General features: G+C 38.9%; 1 protein-coding gene across 10 annotated transcripts; it reads left to right on the forward strand.

Moving 5' to 3' along the window:
* Nucleotides 1-923: 923 nt before the first annotated feature.
* On the forward strand, nt 924-19,976 carry LOC143887506 (uncharacterized). Of its 10 annotated transcripts, none has more exons than XR_013254209.1 (6): nt 926-1,270; nt 1,366-1,431; nt 1,532-1,574; nt 1,846-1,900; nt 19,019-19,224; nt 19,703-19,976. XR_013254209.1 is itself a non-coding variant. In XM_077391580.1 (6 exons), exons 1-5 carry the CDS (start codon nt 1,130-1,132, stop codon nt 8,606-8,608), a joined length of 360 nt encoding a protein of 119 aa, XP_077247695.1. In that variant the 5' UTR covers nt 928-1,129; the 3' UTR covers nt 8,609-8,621; nt 19,703-19,976. The 10 variants fall into 10 exon arrangements, 7 of the variants coding, with proteins under 7 accessions (XP_077247691.1, XP_077247690.1, XP_077247695.1 ...); XM_077391580.1 differs by lacking the exon at nt 19,019-19,224 and adding an exon at nt 8,554-8,621 and having other exon boundaries at nt 928-1,270; XM_077391578.1 differs by lacking the exon at nt 19,703-19,976 and adding an exon at nt 8,554-8,621 and having other exon boundaries at nt 928-1,270; nt 19,019-19,292.
* Nucleotides 19,977-22,661: the final 2,685 nt, after the last annotated feature.

Genomic DNA, 22,661 nt, shown 5'->3' on the forward strand with positions numbered 1-22,661 from the left:
TACGGGAAACGTGGGTGAGTAGGAAAGTACATAATTAGAAATTGAAGGCTAGCAAATTCAGTTGAAGAGATTAGAGATCTTATACGAGATATCCGCCCATCTTTAAGGCATAGAAGACGAACATCGAACTCGATGGCAGATATCTTAGCAAAGGAGAGTGTAAGACGACCAAATATGGAGATAACTTTTGACAACGCTTCGGGGATCACATAGATCCATTATGCTTTATTTTCTTTTTGTACATCCACGGGGACAGCTTCTCCCGTGTGTTAATATGTAAATTTTACAGATGAAATTAAATAGTTACCTTTCAAAAAAAACATTAAAATAAAATGTGCATTAAGCTAAAATGGGGAAATTAATGAGAATACCTTGCGCGCGGTGACTACATTGGGCAAGGGTGTATGGTCTCCTTTCTAAAATCGCAAGAGGTTAGGGATACAGAAGGAGCGTTCCAGAGTCTCTTGCCTCCGTTAAGGAAAGAGGCTCTGCCACCGGTGAGGGGTGAAAATGAGATCTCTGAAGTGTGGCTGATGGAACCCGATGTGAATACGGAGATAGTGGAAATGGAGAGCACCATTATTTGTCTTTTTAGAGTTGCTGGTGAGTTCTCTTCAGGGTTTTTAGGAAACAACTAAGAGCAGCAGCTCAGAAATCAAGAGGGGGTAAGGTTCATTTCTCTTTAGGCTTTTTATGGACAAGTTTTTACGGACAATGAAGATTGCTTTGTCAGGGGTGCGATTCACTGAAGTATAGTGGGTCTCACCTTTGAGCCATTCATTTGATGGGCCTTTTTGGGTAAAAAAAAAACACTATTGGATATCAAGCCCATGAATCACTATATCCCATGATTTGTCCCAAACAATTCTTATGGAGCACATAACACATCAAACTCACACACACCATCCTTGTCACAGCCTAATGATTGAGCAGCGGAATAACCCGTGCGGCGCCCCCAACCGTGCATGCACGGTGGGCACTCTTAGCTAAGTTTGATAAAGCTCTTTGCCATGAAAACTTGCTTAGCCATCGAGTGGTGCATTGCTAGTGCATATCTGAGCAAGGATTGGATTCCATTTGGATCAGGATCCTATCACATAGTTTCCCATGACCATCTGATAGTAGAGAGATGATTGAAGTTTCCTCTTCCGTAGCTTTTGCCTTGCATTTGCTCTGCGCGTGCAGTTTATCAGTTGCCTTTTGGATTACGCGCGTAGTCTATGTTTCGAGTCTCATATCTAATCCCGTTCAGACTCTCCGTCTTCTTTGGGTTAAACCCTAAACCCTAATTCCAAACCCTAGCTCATATTTTCCTCTGTTTTTTTTTTTTTTAATTCCTTATCTTATTCTCGTTTTCTTCTGCAGGTAATCCAAAGCCCTATAGTAATTTTGGGTTTTAGTCTCGTTCGACAAAATCCCCAACATTGCTCGGTAATTCCTTAATCTGTTTAAATTTTCTATTTTGATTTTTTTGTTTCTTTTCTGTTCTGTTGTAAACTGATGAGGTTTCTAATAGAATCCATTTTAACAGTATTTGAAGGCGGTTGGACGAGGATTATTAGGGCTTCTTGCAGGTGGGTCTCTATTTCTTTTATCTTTTGAAGTTTTAGTGTCTTCTTGTTTTGAATTTTAAACAATTTAGGCCTAGTTTGTGTATTGGGAGTTTGATTTTTGAATTCAATTTGGATTAGTTCTACAAAAAAGTCGCTAATTTAATAAAAATTGCCCAAGTCCATCACTGATTCAATGTCTTAGCTAATTTAAACAATTCAGGCTTGGTTCCGGTATTGGGTGTTTATTTTTTTAGTGTCTTCTTGCATAATTTATACTACTTGGACCTTGTAGGGGCTTTATTAAATGCCTTCGGAGCTATTGTTTTGGGCGCACCTATTGGGATTGAGTAAGTGAAATAGTATTTACTTCCACAGCCATCACAAGACGAATTTTGGTCCTCACCATTAGTAGTAGATAGGGTGATAGTTTGCTATATAATCTCTTAACATCTATTTCCTTGTTTGGATGCCATCCATGATTTGTCAAGTTTATCCTGAAATCCATTCGTTTCATTTTTATGATAGGTAAATAATGTTTAAATTGATATTAGATTGTCATCAAATTATATGTCAAAAGTCCTAACAACATGTTCTAAGACTATTAACTGGTTCCTTCTGATGTCATTGTTCACTGTGAATATCCCACCTTACCTTCTAAGCCAAATCTTAGTTCAATGCTCTTTTGCAAGATTTTTGCTTTATTAGTCATTTAATAGCTTAAACAGATATATTAGAAGCTCAAGATTGTCCTAAGGGCATCCAATCTACTTTTCAGTTTTATGAATGGCTGACCATCGCACCCGACAATCTATACTAAGAAGGGCGCGAAAGGGCTACTATACTAAGAAGGGCTAAACATTATAAGGAATTAGAATAGGATATTAGTGTTTTTTTTTTACAATTAACATTCTTTTAACCTTCTTTCAATGTAAATATTTCTCAAGGATATGGATTCTGGGTGAAATACCAAAATATGCTAGAAGGGTATTGGTGTAAGGTTGGACCCAATCATTGTAACAGGTAGATGTTTGGTAGTAAACTGCACCAAGTTTAAGCTGATAAAGATGTAGGGGATTGATTGTGTTAACATCCTCAAGGAAGTGAAGAACAAGATCCATAATCATATATAAACAAAACAAATGAAAAGAGAATGCACAGATGAGTTTGCCGAGGGAGATTATGATAGGATGCAGGATTAAAGGTGATATCAATAACCTAGAGTGTACTTTTGAGTTTGATTTTGCTAGGTGTTGCAAATGTGTTGCCTGGACGTACAAATGATCCTTGGTTGTATAAAGCAATTGAAGACACAACCTTAACTAGGGGCAGCATTGATTGTTGTTTTGCTCACATTGGTTGCTAAGTTCATTGCCAAACTATTTCATGATATGGTGTGGGTTTTTGTCTTTAGTGAGGCCTTTTTTAGAGTCGTACAAGGTGGCTGTCGACAAGAATGCGGTTGTATTAGATTGCTATGAATGGGTAGAGGGGAGAATATCGTGGAATATACTATTTAGACATAATTTCTTTGAAAGGCAGATAGAAAGGGTAGCCAGGTTATTTGAGTTATTGGAAGCCTGCTATATAAGGAAGATGGGAGATGACAAAAGGGTTTGGATCTCGAGCTCATCTGGTACTTTCTGCGTCAAATCATTTTATTTATAATAACATATTTTAAGTCAATGTATGACAACATAGTGAAAAGCCAGACTTGGAGTACCACTTCCTACAAAAAAGAGACATTATTTCTTTAGTTAGAGACCTACTAATTCATAGACATAGGTGTTGGAATTACAATTTACACTTATGGCCAATGGTTAGTTGGAAGGATATAGAAGGAAGAACACTTTTTATGTACTATCCTGATCATATTTTCTATGAAAGAACTGAAGTTAGATAACCTAACCTAAAGGCGGCATTGGCTATGGTTTTACGCACAAGTCATTGCTAAATTCTGTTTCTATGCCATTTCATCGAATGTTAGTGCATATTGTAGGTCTATGTGTTGTAGCGCTGTAAAAGATCAAACTGGGGAACCAATTTCAATTTCCACAATGTAAGGGATTTCAAGTCTGTCTCTAAATGATGAGGTGGGCATAGTTAGAGTTGGTCGATTTAAACTGTGTCTAAAAACAATTGAATCATTAGATGCTAAAACGAAAAGAATATATTGAAGAGATATCATTTCTCGGTGAACCCCTCCAACAGGCAGGTGACATCAAACTTAGCTTTGATGGAAGGTCTAGAGGTAGTCTGGGATTGGTTGGCATTGGTGGTGCTTAAGGAATGGCTGGAGAGAGATTATTAAGTATTTTCAAGCCCTGTGAGTGTGAAATATTCAAATAAGGCTTCAAATAAGGCGGCTGTACAGAGCCTATACAAGATAGATGCTTATAAAATGCACTATATGCTAATAAAACGCATTAGATTCTAAGATAGATGCAGAGTATCTCTACAAGGTTTGCTATGGTGATTGAGGAAGCTGAGAGAAAGTGCACAGCTTCGGTTGTCACTAGTCATTAGTCAAACTGTAAACAGATTTTGTAAAACTGCAGAAGAGAACACATCTATATTGGACTCATGCTTTGTCCATTGCATATGCCTAATGTTATAAGACATTGGACGTGAAAAACTCTCCTGGAATATTAAAAAAGCGTCCGAGAATGATAAATGTTTCTGTATTCAAGTGGGGGAAAAACTTTATCGTTTCCAGGGCGAAAATTATGGTGTTTGCTGACTGCCTAGTCTAGGCTCTGCTAACTGTATGGATGATGGTGTTGCAGAGGCTCTCCTCACTCCTGAGTCCACTCGTATATTATTTTAGCCCTTGAAAAAGCTCTTGAGATCAATTGAACATTAAGATAAGATCGAAGTAGAAGGTCAACTTGTAGGAATTTAGCGTTTCACCTTTCCTGCATTGGTATGGTGTTAAAAGCCGGAAAAGATGTCGGAGAGAAGAATCATGAATGATTTTACTCTCAGGATTAGGTTTTCTTCGTGAATTATTAATTTACATAAATGCCTTTAATTAGCCAACTATCAAGTGGCAACTATGGGAAATGGATATGAACACACTAAACACAGATGATACTTACATTAGCCAACTATCAAGTGGCAACTATGGGAAAAGAAAGTAAAGATAAATGCTACTTACACCATCTCTAATAGAGCTGTCATGAACAAGCCAACCGGTTATTCCCTTTATATTAGGTAAAGAAACTCATGTAGTACCAGCTCTCTTTCCCAATCTAGATTTGTGTATATCCCAAACAACTTTATAGGGGCCTTAGCTTGATTCTTGCATCACAACATCAACTTTCATGCCGGAATGGGAATGAATACATATTTAATGGCAGTGTTTTGAAACTCGAAATTGACTTAAAACTAGTTGGTGCAGATTTTCGAGTTACGCTGGGAGAAGTTTTTGAAAAATTGGTTATATCACACATTCCGTGGGAAAATATAACTTCAATAATGTGAAATTTTAGTTGGTTTAAAATTTTAAAGACAACTAGGGACGTTTGTTGAAGTTTTAGTTGCTTTAAATTTTTAATGAGAACTAGTGATGTTTGTACCACTAATTGATGTACAGATACATCATATGCCGCTTCACTGGGAAATAACGGATCGGGTCAATTAAATAGTTTCAAGACCCAAACCTAAAACGATAAAAGGTCAACTTTCCAGTTCTATTACAAAATTCGGAAAAAGGGTCGGGTCAAAATCTTAAATTCCAAACGGTGGGGTATTTTTCCGATTTGAAAAATTCATAAATTTTAGCATGTCCAAACATTATTAAATCCCAAAAGTCAAGTAAAAAAATCTCATAATTTGATCTCCAAAATTTTTTCGTCTTGTCAGGCCTCGTGAACACACTAGTCAACAGTCAGCACAGTCATTTCTGCTGACTAATATTGATTTTCTTTAAGTAAATATTGGATCTTTTACATATTTGGTTCATTTAGTTCTTTCTTATATTTTTCTAACAATTTCTGTTTTTTTTTTTCTTTTGGAGTTTTTCCATATTTTTAACTATGAAAAAAAATTTCCCATTGTTTTTAGCGAAACAGAAAGTTTAAAACGAAATTGGAATGGAATGACTGAGATGACCGAAATGTACCGTCCCGGTTACCAAAATGAAATGGTCACCGGAACGAAATTGACAACTTAGGCATCAAATCATTTTATTTAGAACAACATATTTTAAGTCAATGCATGACAACATAGTGAAAAGCCAGACTTGGAGTAGAGTACCACCTCCTATACACAAGAGATATTATTTCTCTTGGTAATTGATGAGGTTTCTTTAATTAGCGATCTGCTAATTGACAAAGATGTTGGAAGCACGATTTACACTTATAGCCAATGGTTAGTTGGAAGGATATAGAAGGAAGAACACCACTTATGTATTATCCTGACCGTATGTTCTAAGAAATAACTGTAGATAGATAACCTAACCTAAGTCGGCATTGGCTATGGTTTTATGCCAAGTTATTGCTAAATTCTGTCTCTACACCATTTCATCTAATGCTAGTGCATATCGTAGGTCTTTTTGTTGTAATGCAGTCAAAGATCATAGTTAACGGACCAATTTCAATTTCTACAATGCAAGGGATTTCAAGTCTGTCTCTAAATGTTGAGGTGGGCGTAGTTAGAGTTGGTCAATTTCCCTGGACAGAGTTTGGAGTTCTGTGCTGTACATATTTTTTATGGCTCGATGGCCATCAAATGAAGAACATATGTAAACTTGTCAATTTCATATAAGGATTTTGTTTCTAAAAACAGTTTAATTATCAAGTGCTAATAGGAAAAGAATATATTAAAGAGTAATCATTTCTCGGTGAACCCCTCCAACTGGTGGGAGACATCAAGCTCAACTTTGATGGACGGCCTAGAGGTAGTCGGGATTAGTTGGCATTGGGGTTGTTTTAAGGAATGTCAGGAGAAAGTTTATTAAGGTATTTTCAAGCCCTGCCAGTGTGAAATATTCAAATATGGTTGGCATTGGGGGTGTTTTAAGGAATTTCAGGAGAGAGTTTATTAAGGTATTTTCAAGCCCTGTGAGATATTCAAATAAGGCGGCTGTACAGAGCCTATACAGGATATATGCTAATAAAATGCATTATATGCTAATAAAACACATTAGATTCTACGATAGATGCAGAGTACCTATACAAGGTTTGATACGGTGATTGAGGAAGCTGAGAAAAAGTGCACAGCTTAGGGTGTCACTAGTAATTAGTCAAACTATAAACAGATTTTGCAAAGCTGTAGAAGGGAACACATGTATATTGGACTCATGCTTTGTCCATTGCATATACCTAACGTTATATGACATTTGACGTGAAACACTCCTCAGGAATATTCAAAAGGAAAGGGTTCGAGAATGATGAAATTTTTCTGTATTATTGTAGGGGTACAACTTTATCGTTTCCAAAAGCGAAAATCATGGTGTTTCTGACTTGCTAGTGTAGGCTCTGTTGACTGTATGGTGATGCCGTTGCAGAGGCTCTCCTCGATCCAGTAGTATCTGATTTTAGTCCTTGAAAAAGCTCTTGAGATCAATTGAACCTTAACATAAGATTGAAGTAGAAGGACAACTTGTAGAAATTTAGGGTTTCAACTTTCCCGCTTCGGTACCATGTTAAAAGCCGGTAAACATGTTGGGGAGAAGAATCATGAGTTATTTTCCCCCAGATTAGGTTTTCTTTGTCATTTATTTATTTACATAAGTGCCCTTAATTAGCCAACTATCTAGTGGAAACTATCCAAAAAGGAAATAAAGACAAGTGATACTCAAACTATCTCTAATAGGGCTTTCATGATCAAGGCAACCAATTATTCCCTTCATATTAGATAAAGAAACTCATGTACAACCAGCTCTCTTTGTCAATCTATATTTGAGTATATCCCAAACAGCTTTATCGGGACCTTAGCTTGATTCTTGGAATTGAAATTTGTATGCATGCATCACAACATCAACTTTCATGCAGGAATGGATCCACATTTCATTTCGGTGTTTTAAAGCTCAAAATCGACTTAAAACTAGTTGGTGCAGTTTTTTGAGTTAGGCTGGGACAAGTTTTTGAAAAATTGGTTAAATCACATATTCCGTGTAAAAATATAACTTCAATAAATGTGAAATATTTGTTGGTATAAATTTTTAAAGACGACTGGGGATGGTTGTTGAAATTTTAGTTGCTTTAAATGTTTATTGAGAACAAGGGATGTTTGTACCACTAATTGCTGTACAGATACATTGTATGTACACAAAGTATAGAAACACAAACTACCCCAATATATATATGGATAATACATCATTGTCTAACACTTCCTCTTATACTGGTGTCCGTGGCTCAATAAATGGCCATTTGTTCCCTTAATAAGAATGTCTGGTGTAGCTCATGAAAATTTTGATTAAATGTAATCTTAATCACAGTGATGCTGTCTCCATGTAGGTCAGAGGATATAGATGACTCCCCAGGTCTTTGAAGTTCCCTACAATCACACTTCAAGTGTTAGACATATGTTGCCCTTGAGTACTTTGCCCATTCAGAAGAATCCATGTAACATAGGGGGGTGAAGTATGAGTTAACATCCCTAGTTTCATTAGCTAGATCTAGATATTGAATGGTCCCAACATTCAGCTTGTAGCTATGAAGTAACAAGGTTTTGTTATGTTATTGATTACTGCACCATGTACTTTTGTAACATGGAACCTGTATTGAAATTCCTAGACATGAAAATCTGATTTCCAAATTTTGTAGATATTTGTATGATCTGATTTTCCTTTTCCTTGTCCTTTATCAGTGTCTATGATCCTATTGTTGACGTATATTATGTGATAGTTTATGTACTTATTTCTGTTACTAAATTTTTTTAACATTATATCATATCTATGTGGAAATACCTGGATCTTGATTTTCCTTGGTTCATTGTGTTGTACATCTGTTGTTTTTTATTTGATATGTTAGTTTAATGATTGAAATTGTTTTGGTAGACTATCCCTGCAGCCTCTGTTTTTGGGTCATCATGGAAGGATTGACAACGTCTAGTTGCTCATTCTGAGTAGGTGGTTCTTCTTGTATTTTTTTGTTATCGGAAATGAAAAATTCTAAAGGAAAAGGACTCGGATGTTATTCATATTCTTTATACGGAATCTGAGATAGGGGAGTACACATTTATTCCAATCAGATAAATCATAAATCGCAAGAACTTTCTCTCATTTTTGTTTCATTATGGAGGTTTCCTTCCAAAATGCTTTTATGTTTCTGGAGGGCATAAGTCGATGCCCAGGTATCCATTTTGGCCCCATACTTGCTCATTTTTAACAGCGTTTCAAGATCTGTGATCTTTTTTTCTAAAACTGTTAGTAAATTCCCCCATTTCGGGCCTAAAAAACTGTGCCAAGGCTTGGTGGCAAAATTAGATTATTTCAAACCCTATGGAGGGGATTGCTCCCTTCTTTTTTGTCCCTTTCCATGCTTGAATTGTTAACCAGTAAGACATAGGAGTAGAGCTAATTTCTTGACCCACTTGGAACCACTTATACAACCAAATAGAAGTGGGCATGAGGCTGACTCTTAACTTCATTTAAGAGCCTTTCTTAGCTCTAGCTTTTATTAAGATCCTAACATAAACTCAGATGCTATCCTCCCATTTTCTAATGACTCTTTATCTTCTTGAGTAACTACTCGTGTATAACTTGAATACCATAGAAGATGGATAGAAATACAAATGATAAACCAAATGTCCGATAGACCGAATGTCCTCAACACGGATATTGTCAATGTTATTGAGTTTCACTAGTTCGTGAATTCGAGCTCCGTTTCTGTGTGAATTCTTCCCGACTCGCAAGATGTAGTTTTTCAAGACATAATTTCTTGGGTTGGAGTTCCCTATCATGGGGGCCCCAAACGCTTTAACTACCCCTCAATCGGACTTTCCATCTCCTATGCAACCCTCGGGTAAATATTTTCAGAGGTGGTTTGGGAAGGTTCTCGTTCGACCATAGTAGCTTTCTAATGCCCATCCTATGACCTTGGAAATTATGGCCAAGAACATCAGTTTTTCCCCATTGTGGCTACAACTTTGATGATAGATCATTTGCATCAGTGTATAGTCGTCAAATTTGCACCATCACGACTTAAGTTCAAGTACTTCGCTGAGGCGATCAAGATGGTGTGGAGGGGTCAATGGGGGTATCCGTCGAAGATGGCTTCTGCTGTTCTAGTGTAAATCGGAGGTGGACTTTGTCTATCAGGTGGCAAAGAGTTTGTGGAGGATTTGTAAAAGACAATGTCCACTGCTGATTTTCTCCTATGACTTTGTCAATACAGTGGCAAAGAGTTTGTGTAGGGTGAGGAAAAAGAACCCTTTCTTTTATGGTCGTATGATGCCAAGGGGCAGGGGAGAAAATCAGCAGAATTGAGATGGCTGAAAGTGAGTGGACTTCACCTTATTTTCTCATCATTGGAAAGAAAGACTCCGATAATGTTTTCAAAGGTTTTTGAGGCCCATGCCTCGAGGTGCACTCTAAATGCCCTAAGGCCTTGATGAAGAGGTGAAATGCTTTTGATACATATGCCTTAGGCCACTATGCATACCGTGGTGCTTTGAGGCGTACCCCTTAGTATGACTAAAGTCGGAAGTGTACGCTTCACAGGTTGTGCGACTAAGAGCCATGAGTTACAGTACAGTGAACTTAGAATGTGGGGTTTTTTAACCCAAGCATTATTTAAATGTTAAGTGTGGGTGGGTGGGTTGGGGCATACGGATATAGACCCCTAAAGGATTTGAAGAAGTCATAGGGAGAGCCATTGATGAGGACAAAGAACCAAGCAGAAGAAATGAATTTTGAAATCCAGGAGCGCCATTTCTCCCCAAACCCCATTCTTCCGAGCAAGTAGTCTAGGCAATCCCATTCGACCCGGTCATATGCTTTTTCCATATCAAGTTTGCATACTATGCCCTTATAACCCATTTTACCTTAGTAGTCAATCGCCTCATTCGCAATAAGTTAACAATCGAGGATCTGTCTCTCACTAACAAAAGCACATTGGTTAGGGGAAATGATCTTGTGCAGAACTTTCTTGATGCGACCGGCCAACACTTTAGCTAATACTTTGTACAAACAACCAACCAAGCTAATAGGCCGGAAATCTTTCACACAATTCCCACCCTTCACTTTAGGAATGAGCGCAATGAAAGTGGCCCCCGTCCCTTTATCCAACTCCATCCCTTCATAAAATTGATGAAAGAAACCAATTACCTCTCCACATACTCCCAGCATCTTTGAAAGAAAGTGAGGCAAAAACCATCGGGACCTGGAGCTTTGTCCTTGCCCAAAGAGAAAACTCCCATCTGAATCTCTTCCTCAGAAAAAGGAGACTCCAATGCTTCACTATCCTGTTGTTCAAGGCGCCCAATCTACACTCCATCGGGAAGAGGATGCAGGGGTGCTTCTGAAGAGTAAAGATTTTTATAGAAATCCACAATCTCTTTCGAGATAGTACCCTTATCTTCCGTTAACACCCCATCAACTTCGAGCATTTGAATACGATTCCTTCTTCTTCTCACGTTAGCCATGGCATGGAAATATGACGTGTTCTTGTCCCCTTCTTTGAGCCATTTTACTCTAGATTTTTTATGCCATGAAATTTCGTCTTGCAAAATTATTTGATTGAGTTCTTCCTTTAACTTTCCACTTTCTTCTATCTCCTCCTCACTTGCCAGACCCATCTCATCTGAAGCTTTAATCTCATGAATACGGGATGATAACCATACTTTCCTTTCATTTTTCACCTTGTCCATCTCCTTACTCCACTCCTTGAGTTTTTGCTTGACGTATCTGAGTTTCGATCCGATCACCACGTCTGCCTTACCATAAACCGCATGCTTAGTCCACCATTGACCAATCTTGTCTGTCATCTTTGGACTTTCCGACCAAGCTAATTCAAATCTGAAAGGTGACGGACCCCAAGAATCAAGTCTTGGATCTAATAGAATCGGGCAATGATCAGAAGTAGTATGTTGGAGTGCAGTCTGTCATATTTTAGGAAAACAACTGATCCATGATGAGCATATAAGAAATCTATCTAACCTGCTTTTGCTTTCGTTTCTGGACCATGTGAATTGCGCCCCCAACAATGGAATATCAATCAATTCATGTCTAGCAATGAAATTCGCGAAGGCTCGCATATTACGGCTGGATCTGGTGCATCCCCTTCTTTCCTCCACCAAACTAGTTTCATTAAAGTCCCCACCAAGGCACCATGGGTGGGACCATTTTGCTCTTATCCCTTCCAATTCCTCTCATAACAAATATTTCTCCGCCGATAAGACCGGTCCATAAATGCCGGAAAAAGTCCAACATAACTTCTTATTCAAGTCTATTAGAACAACAGACATGGAAAACCTCCCGCACCACGAGTCAACCAACTCCAGGAGGGCTGCGTCCCATGCAACAATAAGCCCCCCTGACGCCCCCACTGCATCTCTAGACATGAAGTCCCAATGACTCGGAACCCCCATCCCCCTTGATGGCTGCTCTACAAACATTGGACCATTTCGATTCTTGGATGCTAAGGACGTTAGGTTTATGCTTTTTAGTAGCTCTTTAACTTGGGCCTGCTTATCATGCATGCCCAACCCATTACAGTTCCAAGATAGAATCTTCATGGAGAACGGTAATGGCCTTTACCTGACCCCTTGACAGAGCACTTTCCGTCTCCACAATGTCCCTTGCCCCTGGCAGCACTCCTTGAAGAAGCTTCATAATTAACATCAGATTTTAGCCTAGCAAGTTCCCGCATTACCTTCTTAGACACCTCCCTTGCAGTCGAATCACATGCATCACGAATGGTCAGTTCTCTTAGTTCGGCCTTCCGAAACATATTTTCCAGTCTGCAGACTAACCCCGAATATGATAAACCCAATACTTTGCTCGATTCCATGACGTGACTAACAAAAGTCACCAAAGTATCTTCATATGCCCCAATACTGACTAACGGCTCCACTGTTTCAGCCTCATGCACAACAAGTTCCATCCTATTCTGGATACCAGACATCAGCATTTCTGTCTCTTCCTCCCTGGATTCATTCTCAGAATGACCATTTGCACCCTAACTGTCAATATATCGAATGCTCTGGTGTTGACAAACCATAGGATCTGGATCTGGAAACTCGATGGAGGGGGTAATAGAGGGTAGCTCATCATTTGGAAGACAAGTATGAAGTATCTGCAACCTGCAACCTGCAACCTGCAACCTGTAAAGCAGGAAAGGAATGATACAAACCAGTTGGAGATTTATAAGAAGTTGAATTAAAGACACCTGCTCCTTGACCATTGATATGGGGCTCCCACCAGGATTATTTCCGGTCTGAATTCCAGAAGTCTTTGACGAAGAGCCAGATAATGATTCCCCTAATCTTTGAAAAATGATTTCGGCAGGGCTCTCTGACTGTCGAGTAGATCGACACTTTTCGGAAATCGATGCCTCCATGGGGTAAAACAGGTTCTCCTGCACTTGGGCATGCTCTCGTGTTTCCGCCTCATCCCCTTTTGCTAAGTCCAAATCGCATCCATGGATCTCAGCCACCTCCTCACTTGGTATCTGGTTGGGAAATACCCGCACTATTGATTCCTGGTGGCAATCTTATTCGGCAAACAGAAGTGTGTCGCTCCTCAGAGACGGAGAGAATTCGATAAAGGAAGGAGTGTGCACCCGATTATGAAAGCCGCCTTTGATTATTGCAAGTGGGGGTGTTGGGCCCAACATGGAAAGTAGAGGCCCTCTGTATCAAGCCCACAATGTTATTGACCAAATAAAGCAACTGACCCCTCAGCCCATCAAGCGGCCCAGTGGCCTGATCCATAGATTTACTCGCACAATCGAAATCACTAAAACCTATCCACTGACGCCTATCGGTACAGGGATCTACATTACCGGGAATAGTCGGTATAGCATTAACATCCGCTTGATATAACCGGTCATTTGAAGAGGTAGCATACGCGTCAGAAGAGGGAAAGGCCAAATGACAATCGCTTGGCTGGCAGGGTAGAGACCGCCCATCTTCCACCATAGGTTGGACGACACGTGAATGAGGATTTGAAAATCAAATAAGCTGCTAGCATGCACCATGTTTCTATCGTGCGCCTCTAAAAATGCACCAACATCTAAAATTCTATCGTGCACGGTCGTCATCTCCAGTTGCGGATTCGAAAGCCCCTCGGTGCTCACAGAGAAACCATCGCCTACCAGATCATCCTCCGAGGATTCCGATTTAATGGAATCATTCGTCCGGCCAGCCCCAAGAGATCCAACCGTCGGGGATTCACATTTCTCGCACTTGGCCCACAAAGTTGCACCCTCAATGCACACCGGGATAGCCACTACCACCGGACAGTTTCCGCTAGTGACAATCTGGATCTTTGCCTTTGAGTAGCCCCTACCCGACTTGCATGACATATCAGTCTATACCACCTGACCAATCTTGGTAAAGTTTTCAACACACCAGGCTTGTGGAGGGATCCCTGAAATGTTCCACCATTCCTCTGACTCCATACAAGCGAACTTCTTGGACGAGGCACAAATCTCCACAAACGGAGAATTAGTCGCAGCAGCCCAAGCCATTTGAGACTCAACCACATTCACCTTCAGATCCTGGACAATAATCACTTCTAATAAATCTATTTTGTAAGACCTTAACAAAACCGTCCGAAGCGTTTCTTCTCCGAAGCCACTCTTCTAGGGCTGGGATGTCGCCTGACCATCCCGTTCTGATCTTTCCCCACAAACTTCCAAGAGCACCTTTGATAGATGCGAGAGGCACCACATCCCGGCTATCAGGATCTCCCATAACAATAAGTTGTGATAAAGGATTCGAATCCGTTTGCATATTTTGACTTTCTACAGATGGTTCCACCCTCAATCTTTCAAAATTCTTATCCCTGGAAGACCAAATTTTGCCACACCCCTAACACTCCACTCGTTTTCTGAAGTTGTGAAAACCGCAACGGCAACACTTCCAATCACCAAGGTTTTCACGGTTTCTCTTCTCCCCCATGCGCTCGATCCTTTTCTTTTTTTTGTTTTTTTGCTCTTGCCAAGGGAACTGGTTCTTGCGAGCAAACTTGCCTCCCTGCTTACTTTTCCTCAACCCGGAAACTTGCCTCCCTGCTTGCTTCATTTCTCAAAAGACATAACAATATATATTCACCATTTGGTAATATCCAAGTTGCATAGGTAACAAACAGGATAGTGTGATTCCATCGGGGCTGGGGAATATCTGATTATGTAAGTAGACCAACCCGAATCAACCGACAGTGGTCATTCCTTTTGGTGTCCTATATATGATCATGTTCCTACACCCACATTTGTTATTTACACAATACATGGAATCTCTGTTTGGTGCGGCTTATGCCTATAGGGCCTGATGGTAGCCCACCAAATCAACAATCGCAATCACCACACTTGCTACTGCACATCTTGTACAAATGGGCTTGTGAACCTCAACTCAATGATGCAAGATATGTAGATATGGGCATTTTGAAACTCAGCTTACTGACACAAGATAGGTAGATAACATGGATTTTCTTGTAATCAGCTGGTTAGGTTGTGATGATTTTTTGTTTCAAAATGAGATGGCAGACATAATTAACATCATGGGTTGTGAATGTCCCGTATATGGTCGTTGCCTAAATTGTTTAAACCTAATGAACTGGACTCTGTTGTGTTTGAACCTAAATTACCTTTAAAAAAAACATTAAAATGAAATGCACATTATATCAAACATGTCAAAGAGATAAAATGGGAAAATTAATGGGAATACCTTGTGCGCGGTGACTATGATCTCCTTCCTGAAATCGCCAGAGGTTAGGGATAAGGAATGGGCGTTCCAGAGCCTCTTGCCTCAGTTAAGGAAAGAGGCGAAAGAGGCTCCGCCACCGGTGAGGGGTGAAAAGGAGATCTCCTAAGTGTGGGAACCTGATGGGAATACAGAGATGGTGAAAATTGAGAGCACTATGATAGTTGCTGTTGATATCTCTTCAAGGTAGGCAACAAGAGCAGCAGTTTTTACTTCTTTTTTTTATGGGCAAGCTGAGGATTAGGCAGGACCCCCGACCATTTTTTTCAAGGTTTTTAGGCGCAGCAGTTTTTACCGAGAAAGGGGGTGACAACAGTTTTTACTTTTTTTTTTATGGGCAAGTTGGGGATTAGGCAGGACCCCCGACCATTTTTTTCAAGGTTTTTAGGCGCAGCAGTTTTTACCGAGAAAGGGGGTGACAGCAGTTTTTACTTTTTTTTTTTATGGGCAAACTAGGGATTAGGCAGGACCCCCGACCATTTTTTTTCAAGGTTTTTAGGCGCAGCAGTGTTTACCGAGAAAGGGGGTGCGATTCATTTTTAGGGTTTTTTTCTTTTGTAGGGGCTTACAACAATAACGTCTTTGTACTATCTGATCCAACAAATGAACGGTTTAAGTCATCTTGTGGCCCCACTGTACTTTCTGAAAAATACTATACTTTATCCACACGTAATGTGTAAATTACCAATTTTTGATGGAGTTTTCTTTATCCATTTGGCCAAGTCTTGGGTGATAACTACTCCCCTAGCAAGAACTTGTCCAAAATTTTTGCTCTGCCATTACTTGATTACCCATGAAAATAAGTAACTTGAACCATGGCAGTTTAAGTTTTATACAGAGATAGACCTTCATTTTATAATGATAGATTTTACATTGTGTGACCCTATGATCCAAACTGTTCATTTGTTGGGCCACAATGTAAATAGGTTATGCTCAAGAAATCATTCCCATGAAGGGACCGCACGTCAGAGGTGGAGCCCGGGGACGGAGACTAATTTTCCCTTGCCTGCATTGGTCATTGGGGGTGCCATGGCCACTAAACCACCTAAGCATGCATTTGTAGCCATGCAGCTTTAAAGGAATTTTGCAAGTCACGGGGCGCGGGGGGCTAGGGTTTTGCTTGTTGCAGCCCTAGGTTGGGTTCTAAGTCCCATCTTTTTTTTTCTAATAAGTTGTTAAATAGCTGTTTCATTATCAGCCTACGAATTAGAAAAAAAACCTAGGGCTATTAGAAAAACCTATTTACATTGTGGCCCAATAAATGGACAGTTTGGATCATAGGGTCACACAATGTAAAATCTATCATTATAAAATGAAGGTCTATCTCTGTATAAAACTTGAACTACCATGGTTCAAGTTACTTATTTTCATGGGTAATCAAGTAATGCCAGAGCAAAATTTTTGGAAAAGTTCTTGCTAGGGGAGCAATTATCACTCAAGACTCGGCCAAATGGATAAAGAAAACTCCATAAGAAATTGGCAATTTACACATTACGTGTGCATAAAGTCTAGTATTTTTCAGAAAGTACAGTTGGGCCACAAGATGACTTAAACCGTTCATTTGTTGGATCAGATAGTACAAAGGCGTTATTGTTGTAAGCCCTTACAAAAGAAAAAAACCCTAAAAATGAATCGCACCCCCTTTCTCGGTAAACACTGCTTCGCCTAAAAACCTTGAAAAAAAATGGTCGGGGGTCCTGCCTAATCCCTAGCTTGCCCATAAAAAAAACAGTAAAAACTACTGTCACCCCCTTTCTCGATAAAAACTGCTGCACCTAACAACCTTGAAAAAAAATGGTCGGGGGTCCTGCCTAATCCCCAGCTTGCCCATAAAAAAAAGAAGTAAAAACTGCTGCTCTTGTTGCCTACCTTGAAGAGAAATCAACATCAACTATCATGGTGCTCTCAATTTTCACCATTTCTGTATTCCCATCAGGTTCCCACACTTCGGAGATCTCATTTTCACCCCTCACCGATGGCGAAGCCTCTTTCGCCTCTTTCCTTAACTGAGGCAAGAGGCTCTGGAACGCCCATTCCTTATCCCTAACCTCTGACGATTTCAGGAAGGAGATCATAGTCATCGCGCGCAAGGTATTCCCATTTTATCTTTTTGACATGTTTGATTTAATGTGCATTTCATTTTAATGTTTTTTTAAAGGTAATTTAGGTTCAAACACAACAGAGTCCAGTTCATTAGGTTCAAACAATTTAGGCAACGACCATATACGGGACATTCACAACCCATGATGTTAATTATGTCTGCCATCTCATTTTGAAACAAAAAATCATCACAACCTAACCAGCTGATTACAAGAAAATCCATGTTATCTACCTATCTTGCGTCACTAAGTTGAGCTTCAAAATGCCCATATCTACATATCTTGCATCATTGAGTTGAGGTTCACCAACCCATTTGTACAAGATGTGCAGTAACAAGTGTGGTGATTGCGGCTGTTGATTTGGTGGGCTACCATCAGACCCTATAGGCATAATCCACACCAAACATAGATTCCATGTATTGTGTAAATAACAAATGTGGGTGTAGGAACATGATCATATATAGGACACCAAAAGGAATGACCACTGTCGGTTGATTCGGGTTGTTCTACTTACATAATCAGATTTTCCAATTTAAACATAAATTTTCTTAATGAAATGTGAATTTGACCAATAATTCATCGCTTTCTCATATATTATGTGTAAATCTTGTGAGAAATTCAAAATTATTGAAAAAGACATTGTATTGAAAATTGAATTCACATCTTAATTTAGCAAACACATGCATTGCACCATTCATCCATGTTTCTTGCTGTTTCTTATCATGAAAATGGGCATATGCATTCATGATGTAAATAATAAAAACATGCATTTTTTTCCAAATTTTTACTGTTCCCAAACATTTTACAAAGTTTTTGAACATTTGCCTCGTTGAATAATTACCGAACTCGAACTTTGTAACTATGGTTTCAACTCTTAGTATGCCTGATATAAGTTATCTTGCAATCATTGTCATAAATATTTGCGTTGGGAATTTCTCAGGAAGTGTATATCTTGGAAGATTTAAAATTCTTTTTTGTTACTTTTGGGTTTATATTGGAAAAAAGTTGGAAAATGGAATATTTTAAAATATATAATTAAAGAAAACATAAAAAAAAAACCATAAAATTATCGAGACATTTTTCCCAGTAAATGATAAAAATGAAAATATCGTGGTATTTTCTACAATCTCGGGATTATTTCCGGATTTCGTCGTTCATCAAAATGTCGCGAGAAAACTCAATATTTTGAAAAAGTTGGAGATATTTGTTGCTGTTTGCAAGTACACAGCAGATTAATCAGATCTATCTGACAACTTTTACCGGTAGTATTAATTGTATAATGAAAACCCTTCAGTTTAACTGGATTTCTACACTTTAAACCTGATTCATTTGATCCAGCAGTTACAAAATTCCTATTTTCCTGTGTTCTTATGGTTTGGTTGTTTCACTTTGGTATTTTCCCTTGAGACAGCTAGATCTTGCCTCTAGTTTCTCTTTTATTAATAAACCCAATCATTCAAACAAACAAAAAATTATTCATTTGATTTGGATTTACAGGGAGCTTTCAACTGGGGCAATTCTTCAAGCATTAAGATATGAAACCATGAATGATCCTCGTGAGCGCATTGAAATGGCTCACAGCCATGCTTTCTATATGCCATCACTTCTGAGACAACCTTGACTATCTCATACTCCAGAGAGCAGTATCAGTCAGGGGAATGAATTCTGTTGTAATGTGTTAATTCATTCAATTTTTAATCTGAGTAAGTGTGCTTGTAAAAGGATCTTGTAGTTCTGTATTGCTTAATATAGTTAGAAATTCTTGTGTCAATTTTTCTGGACTGCGTGAATAGACTAAACAAAGAACCCACAAAGAATTCGAGTTGGTATTTCAGCCCATAGGGAGAATTCAAGAACCTGGGTAGATGCAAAATCATTGAATTACAAGAAATTTGCATGTTCATGCTCTGCCTTTTGTTTTTCATTGCCAATGCCAAGAAAAATCAGTGTCTGTTGGAGGGAAATTCTTGTTTGTATCCTCTTTGAACTGTTCTCCCTAGAAGCATACTTGGGTTTTTGGATCGTTACAAAATTCCTATTTTCCTGTGTTCTTATGGTTTGGTTGTTTCACTTTGGTATTTTCCCTTGAGACCAGCTAGATCTTGCCTGTAGTTTCTCTTTTATTAATAAACCCAATCATTCAAACAAACAAAAAATGATTCATTTTATTTGGATTTACAGGGAGCTTTCAACTTGGGGCAATTCTTCAAGCATTAAGAGATGAAACCATGAATGATCCTCGTGATCGCATTGAAATGGCTCACAGCCATGCTTCTATATGCCATCACTTCTGAGACAACCTTGACTATCGCATACTCCAGAGAGCCGCATCAGTCAGGGGAATGAATTCTGTTGTAATATGTTAATTCATTCAATTTTTAATCTGGGTAAGTGTGCTTGTAAAAGGATCTTGTAGTTCTGTATTGCTTAATATAGTTAGAAATTCTTGTGTCAATTTTTCTGGACTGGGTGAATAGACTAAACAAAGAACCCACAAAGAATTCGAGTTGGTATTTCAGCCCATAGGGAGAATTCAAGAACCTGAGTAGATGCAAAATCATTGAATTACAATAAATTTGCATGTTCATGCTCTGCCTTTTGTTTTTCATTGCCAATGCCAAGAAAAATCAGTCTGTTGGAGGGAAATTCTTGTTTGTATCCTCTTTAAACTGTTCTCCCTAGAAGCATGCTTGGGTTTTTGGATCTTGGGTAAAAAAATTCCCTGAGAATTGACTTTTCCAGCATTTATCAACTCATTTTCCATGGAATTTTTTAATCGAATAAAAAATCTGCCCCATTGATTTGTTTTCCCTAGTTCAATCCCAGTTTACCTTTCAAAAGAAGCAAACAAATCATAAATCAAAAGCTACATCAAATTTTTAAGAGGAATGCTAGACTGAAGGAGCCCTTGCAAAATTGAGATGAAAGGGCTCCCCATTGGCTGCACGTCACTCTAAAATGTAAACGAGTGTTAATGCACTTTGGTAAAGTGCAGCCAATGGGAGAGCCCTTTCAGCTCATTTTTTGCAAGGGCTCCCTTCAGTCTAGTATTACTCGAACTTTAATAAAAGAAAACAAACCCAATAGCACTAGAACAACCACTGTCTACTGTAGCATGGAGTGGGTCTGTGAGGGAAGTTCTTGTTTATATGTGAAATTATATGTAAACTCTTCTCCCTATAAGCTCACTTAGGTTTTTTTGGATCTAGGGTAAAAAAATTCCCTGAAAATTGCCTTTTCCAGCATTTGTCAACTCTAAACAGTTGCATTTCACCAACTTTCCACAGGGAGTTACCTGGCAATGGATTTATTGGTCAGTTGCTGAAAAATGAATGATTTATTGATATACAATACAGCTACAAATACAATTAGATATAATCCATGAGTAGGACAAGATATTCTTGTCCAATCAAGATAACCCATATCCCAGTTTTTCTACAATCCAAACTGAACAACCAATGAACATGGTTAATGTCTAAACCTTCAATCTGCGCATTCCTTTCGACACCTGAAAAGATGAATATCCAACTAATCAAAATAAGTGTTGATCTCACACTCAAATATATACTAGAAAGTTACTCTTTGTTGGAGAATTGAGGGTATATTGTTGGTGATAGAAAACAGAAACTTGTTGCTTCAAAGTGTGATATCACTTTCCTTAAGACAAGATTTGCCCCCACCAGTAGTGTGCAAAGGGGATCCGCGAATTGCCTCCAAGATACAATGAAGTCTAGTAGGGAAGTCCTACTAATGTTTGATGACGCCTCGCATTAGCGGAATAAAACCCGAAATGCCCTTCCGAAATTTCAAGCCTTAGAGAAATTTCCAGATACTGTTTCTGCAGAAGAACAATATCTAGAACAGTAAACAAAAGAAAAACAGTAAGAAGAAATCCTTGGGGATTTTGAAAGAATGTAGAAGAGTGTTTAAAGTTTGTCAGAATTGCACAATGGAATTGCCAATTCTTTTTTCTACATTGAAATGACCGAATTCTACACATTTCATAGACCACCTGGTGTCTTTTCTGTGTGAAAAACACCTCTACAGGGCACCTTTCCAGAATGTCTGAAATCTGACCGTTAGATCGCACCCATTTGATATTGAACGGTCCTGATCGTTCTTAGAGGTGACTGTTGGTTTGAGTAAAACCTCTCTTCAACCCCGTCATCATTAGATCAACTATCTATGGTGCGGATCGCACCTACTTGGCTCTTGACCGTTGGGGGAAGGGACACAACCCATTTGATCACACTTCTTGACTGTTGGAGTACTAGGCCCGCTTGGCCGACCGTTAAAGCGCCAATAAAGCGCCACTAAGCACATTGCCCAAGCCGCGCGCGTTGCACCGTCCCGCGGGTCCAACCATGGGTTCAACCCAATGTGCAAACAAACAAGTAGTAGAGAAGTGTAATGCTTTATAAGCCCTTCTCTTTCCTTTCTCTCATTCGGTACGGGACTATCTTTTCAACTACACTTCTACATCCTTTTGTAAAAAGCTAATCTTTCCAAGAAAAAATTTTCTTTTTCCGAAACGCTATTAAAAAAACATTTTCCAAAAACACTTAATCAGACAAAATATAAGATTTTGAAAATCCAAAATCACTAACACTCTTCAACAAAGGAACCTCGACAGAAAAATCAACGGTTTACCACTTGTATTACAACAGACACGAGAGTAGAAACTCAGCTGTACTTGAGACTCTTTCGGATCAGTCTCCACCATCCATCAGAGAGAAATCCAATGGATTGGAAGCGGGGAAAACAAGAAGAAGTAAAAGGAAATGATATCAGCATAACCATATTTTCATAATTGCACTAATCCATCTTGTCTTTTATTATTTAAAGAGCTGTCAAGGGTTACTAGAGTTCCCAAAAAGCTCTTACAAACCAATTAAAAGAGAAAAGACAATCTGCAATTGTGCAATTATTAAAGCATGGCTGTGCCAATATCATTTCCCCAAGTAAAATATGAACTTTGAGTTAGAAGTTTACTTCTTCATTACAAAATTGATGGTTCCTTGTGCCGCACGTTTGAGAAGAACTTCCCTTGCCTCAATTGCAATTCCTTCTGGCTGTGGTAAATGCAAAAACCAGGGTTCAGACCAGAGATTTTTCACTGTTTTTTTTTTTTTTTTTTGAA

Source organism: Tasmannia lanceolata, unplaced genomic scaffold (assembly GCF_043159265.1).
Source record: "Tasmannia lanceolata isolate RefF3 unplaced genomic scaffold, GAP_Taslan_0.1 ptg000012l, whole genome shotgun sequence".
Lineage (NCBI taxonomy): Eukaryota > Viridiplantae > Streptophyta > Magnoliopsida > Canellales > Winteraceae > Tasmannia > Tasmannia lanceolata.

What these genes read in the sequence shown, in the direction of transcription:
- LOC143887506 (XM_077391575.1), top strand. Translation starts at nt 1,130, where the DNA reads ATGATTGAAGTTTCCTCTTCCGTAGCTTTTGCCTTGCATTTGCTCTGC. An exon ending in AAAATCCCCAACATTGCTCG is followed by an intron (nt 1,432 to 1,531) that starts GTAATTCCTTAA and finishes CCATTTTAACAG; the next exon opens with TATTTGAAGGCGGTTGGACG. An exon ending in ATTATTAGGGCTTCTTGCAG is followed by an intron (nt 1,575 to 1,845) that starts GTGGGTCTCTAT and finishes TGGACCTTGTAG; the next exon opens with GGGCTTTATTAAATGCCTTC.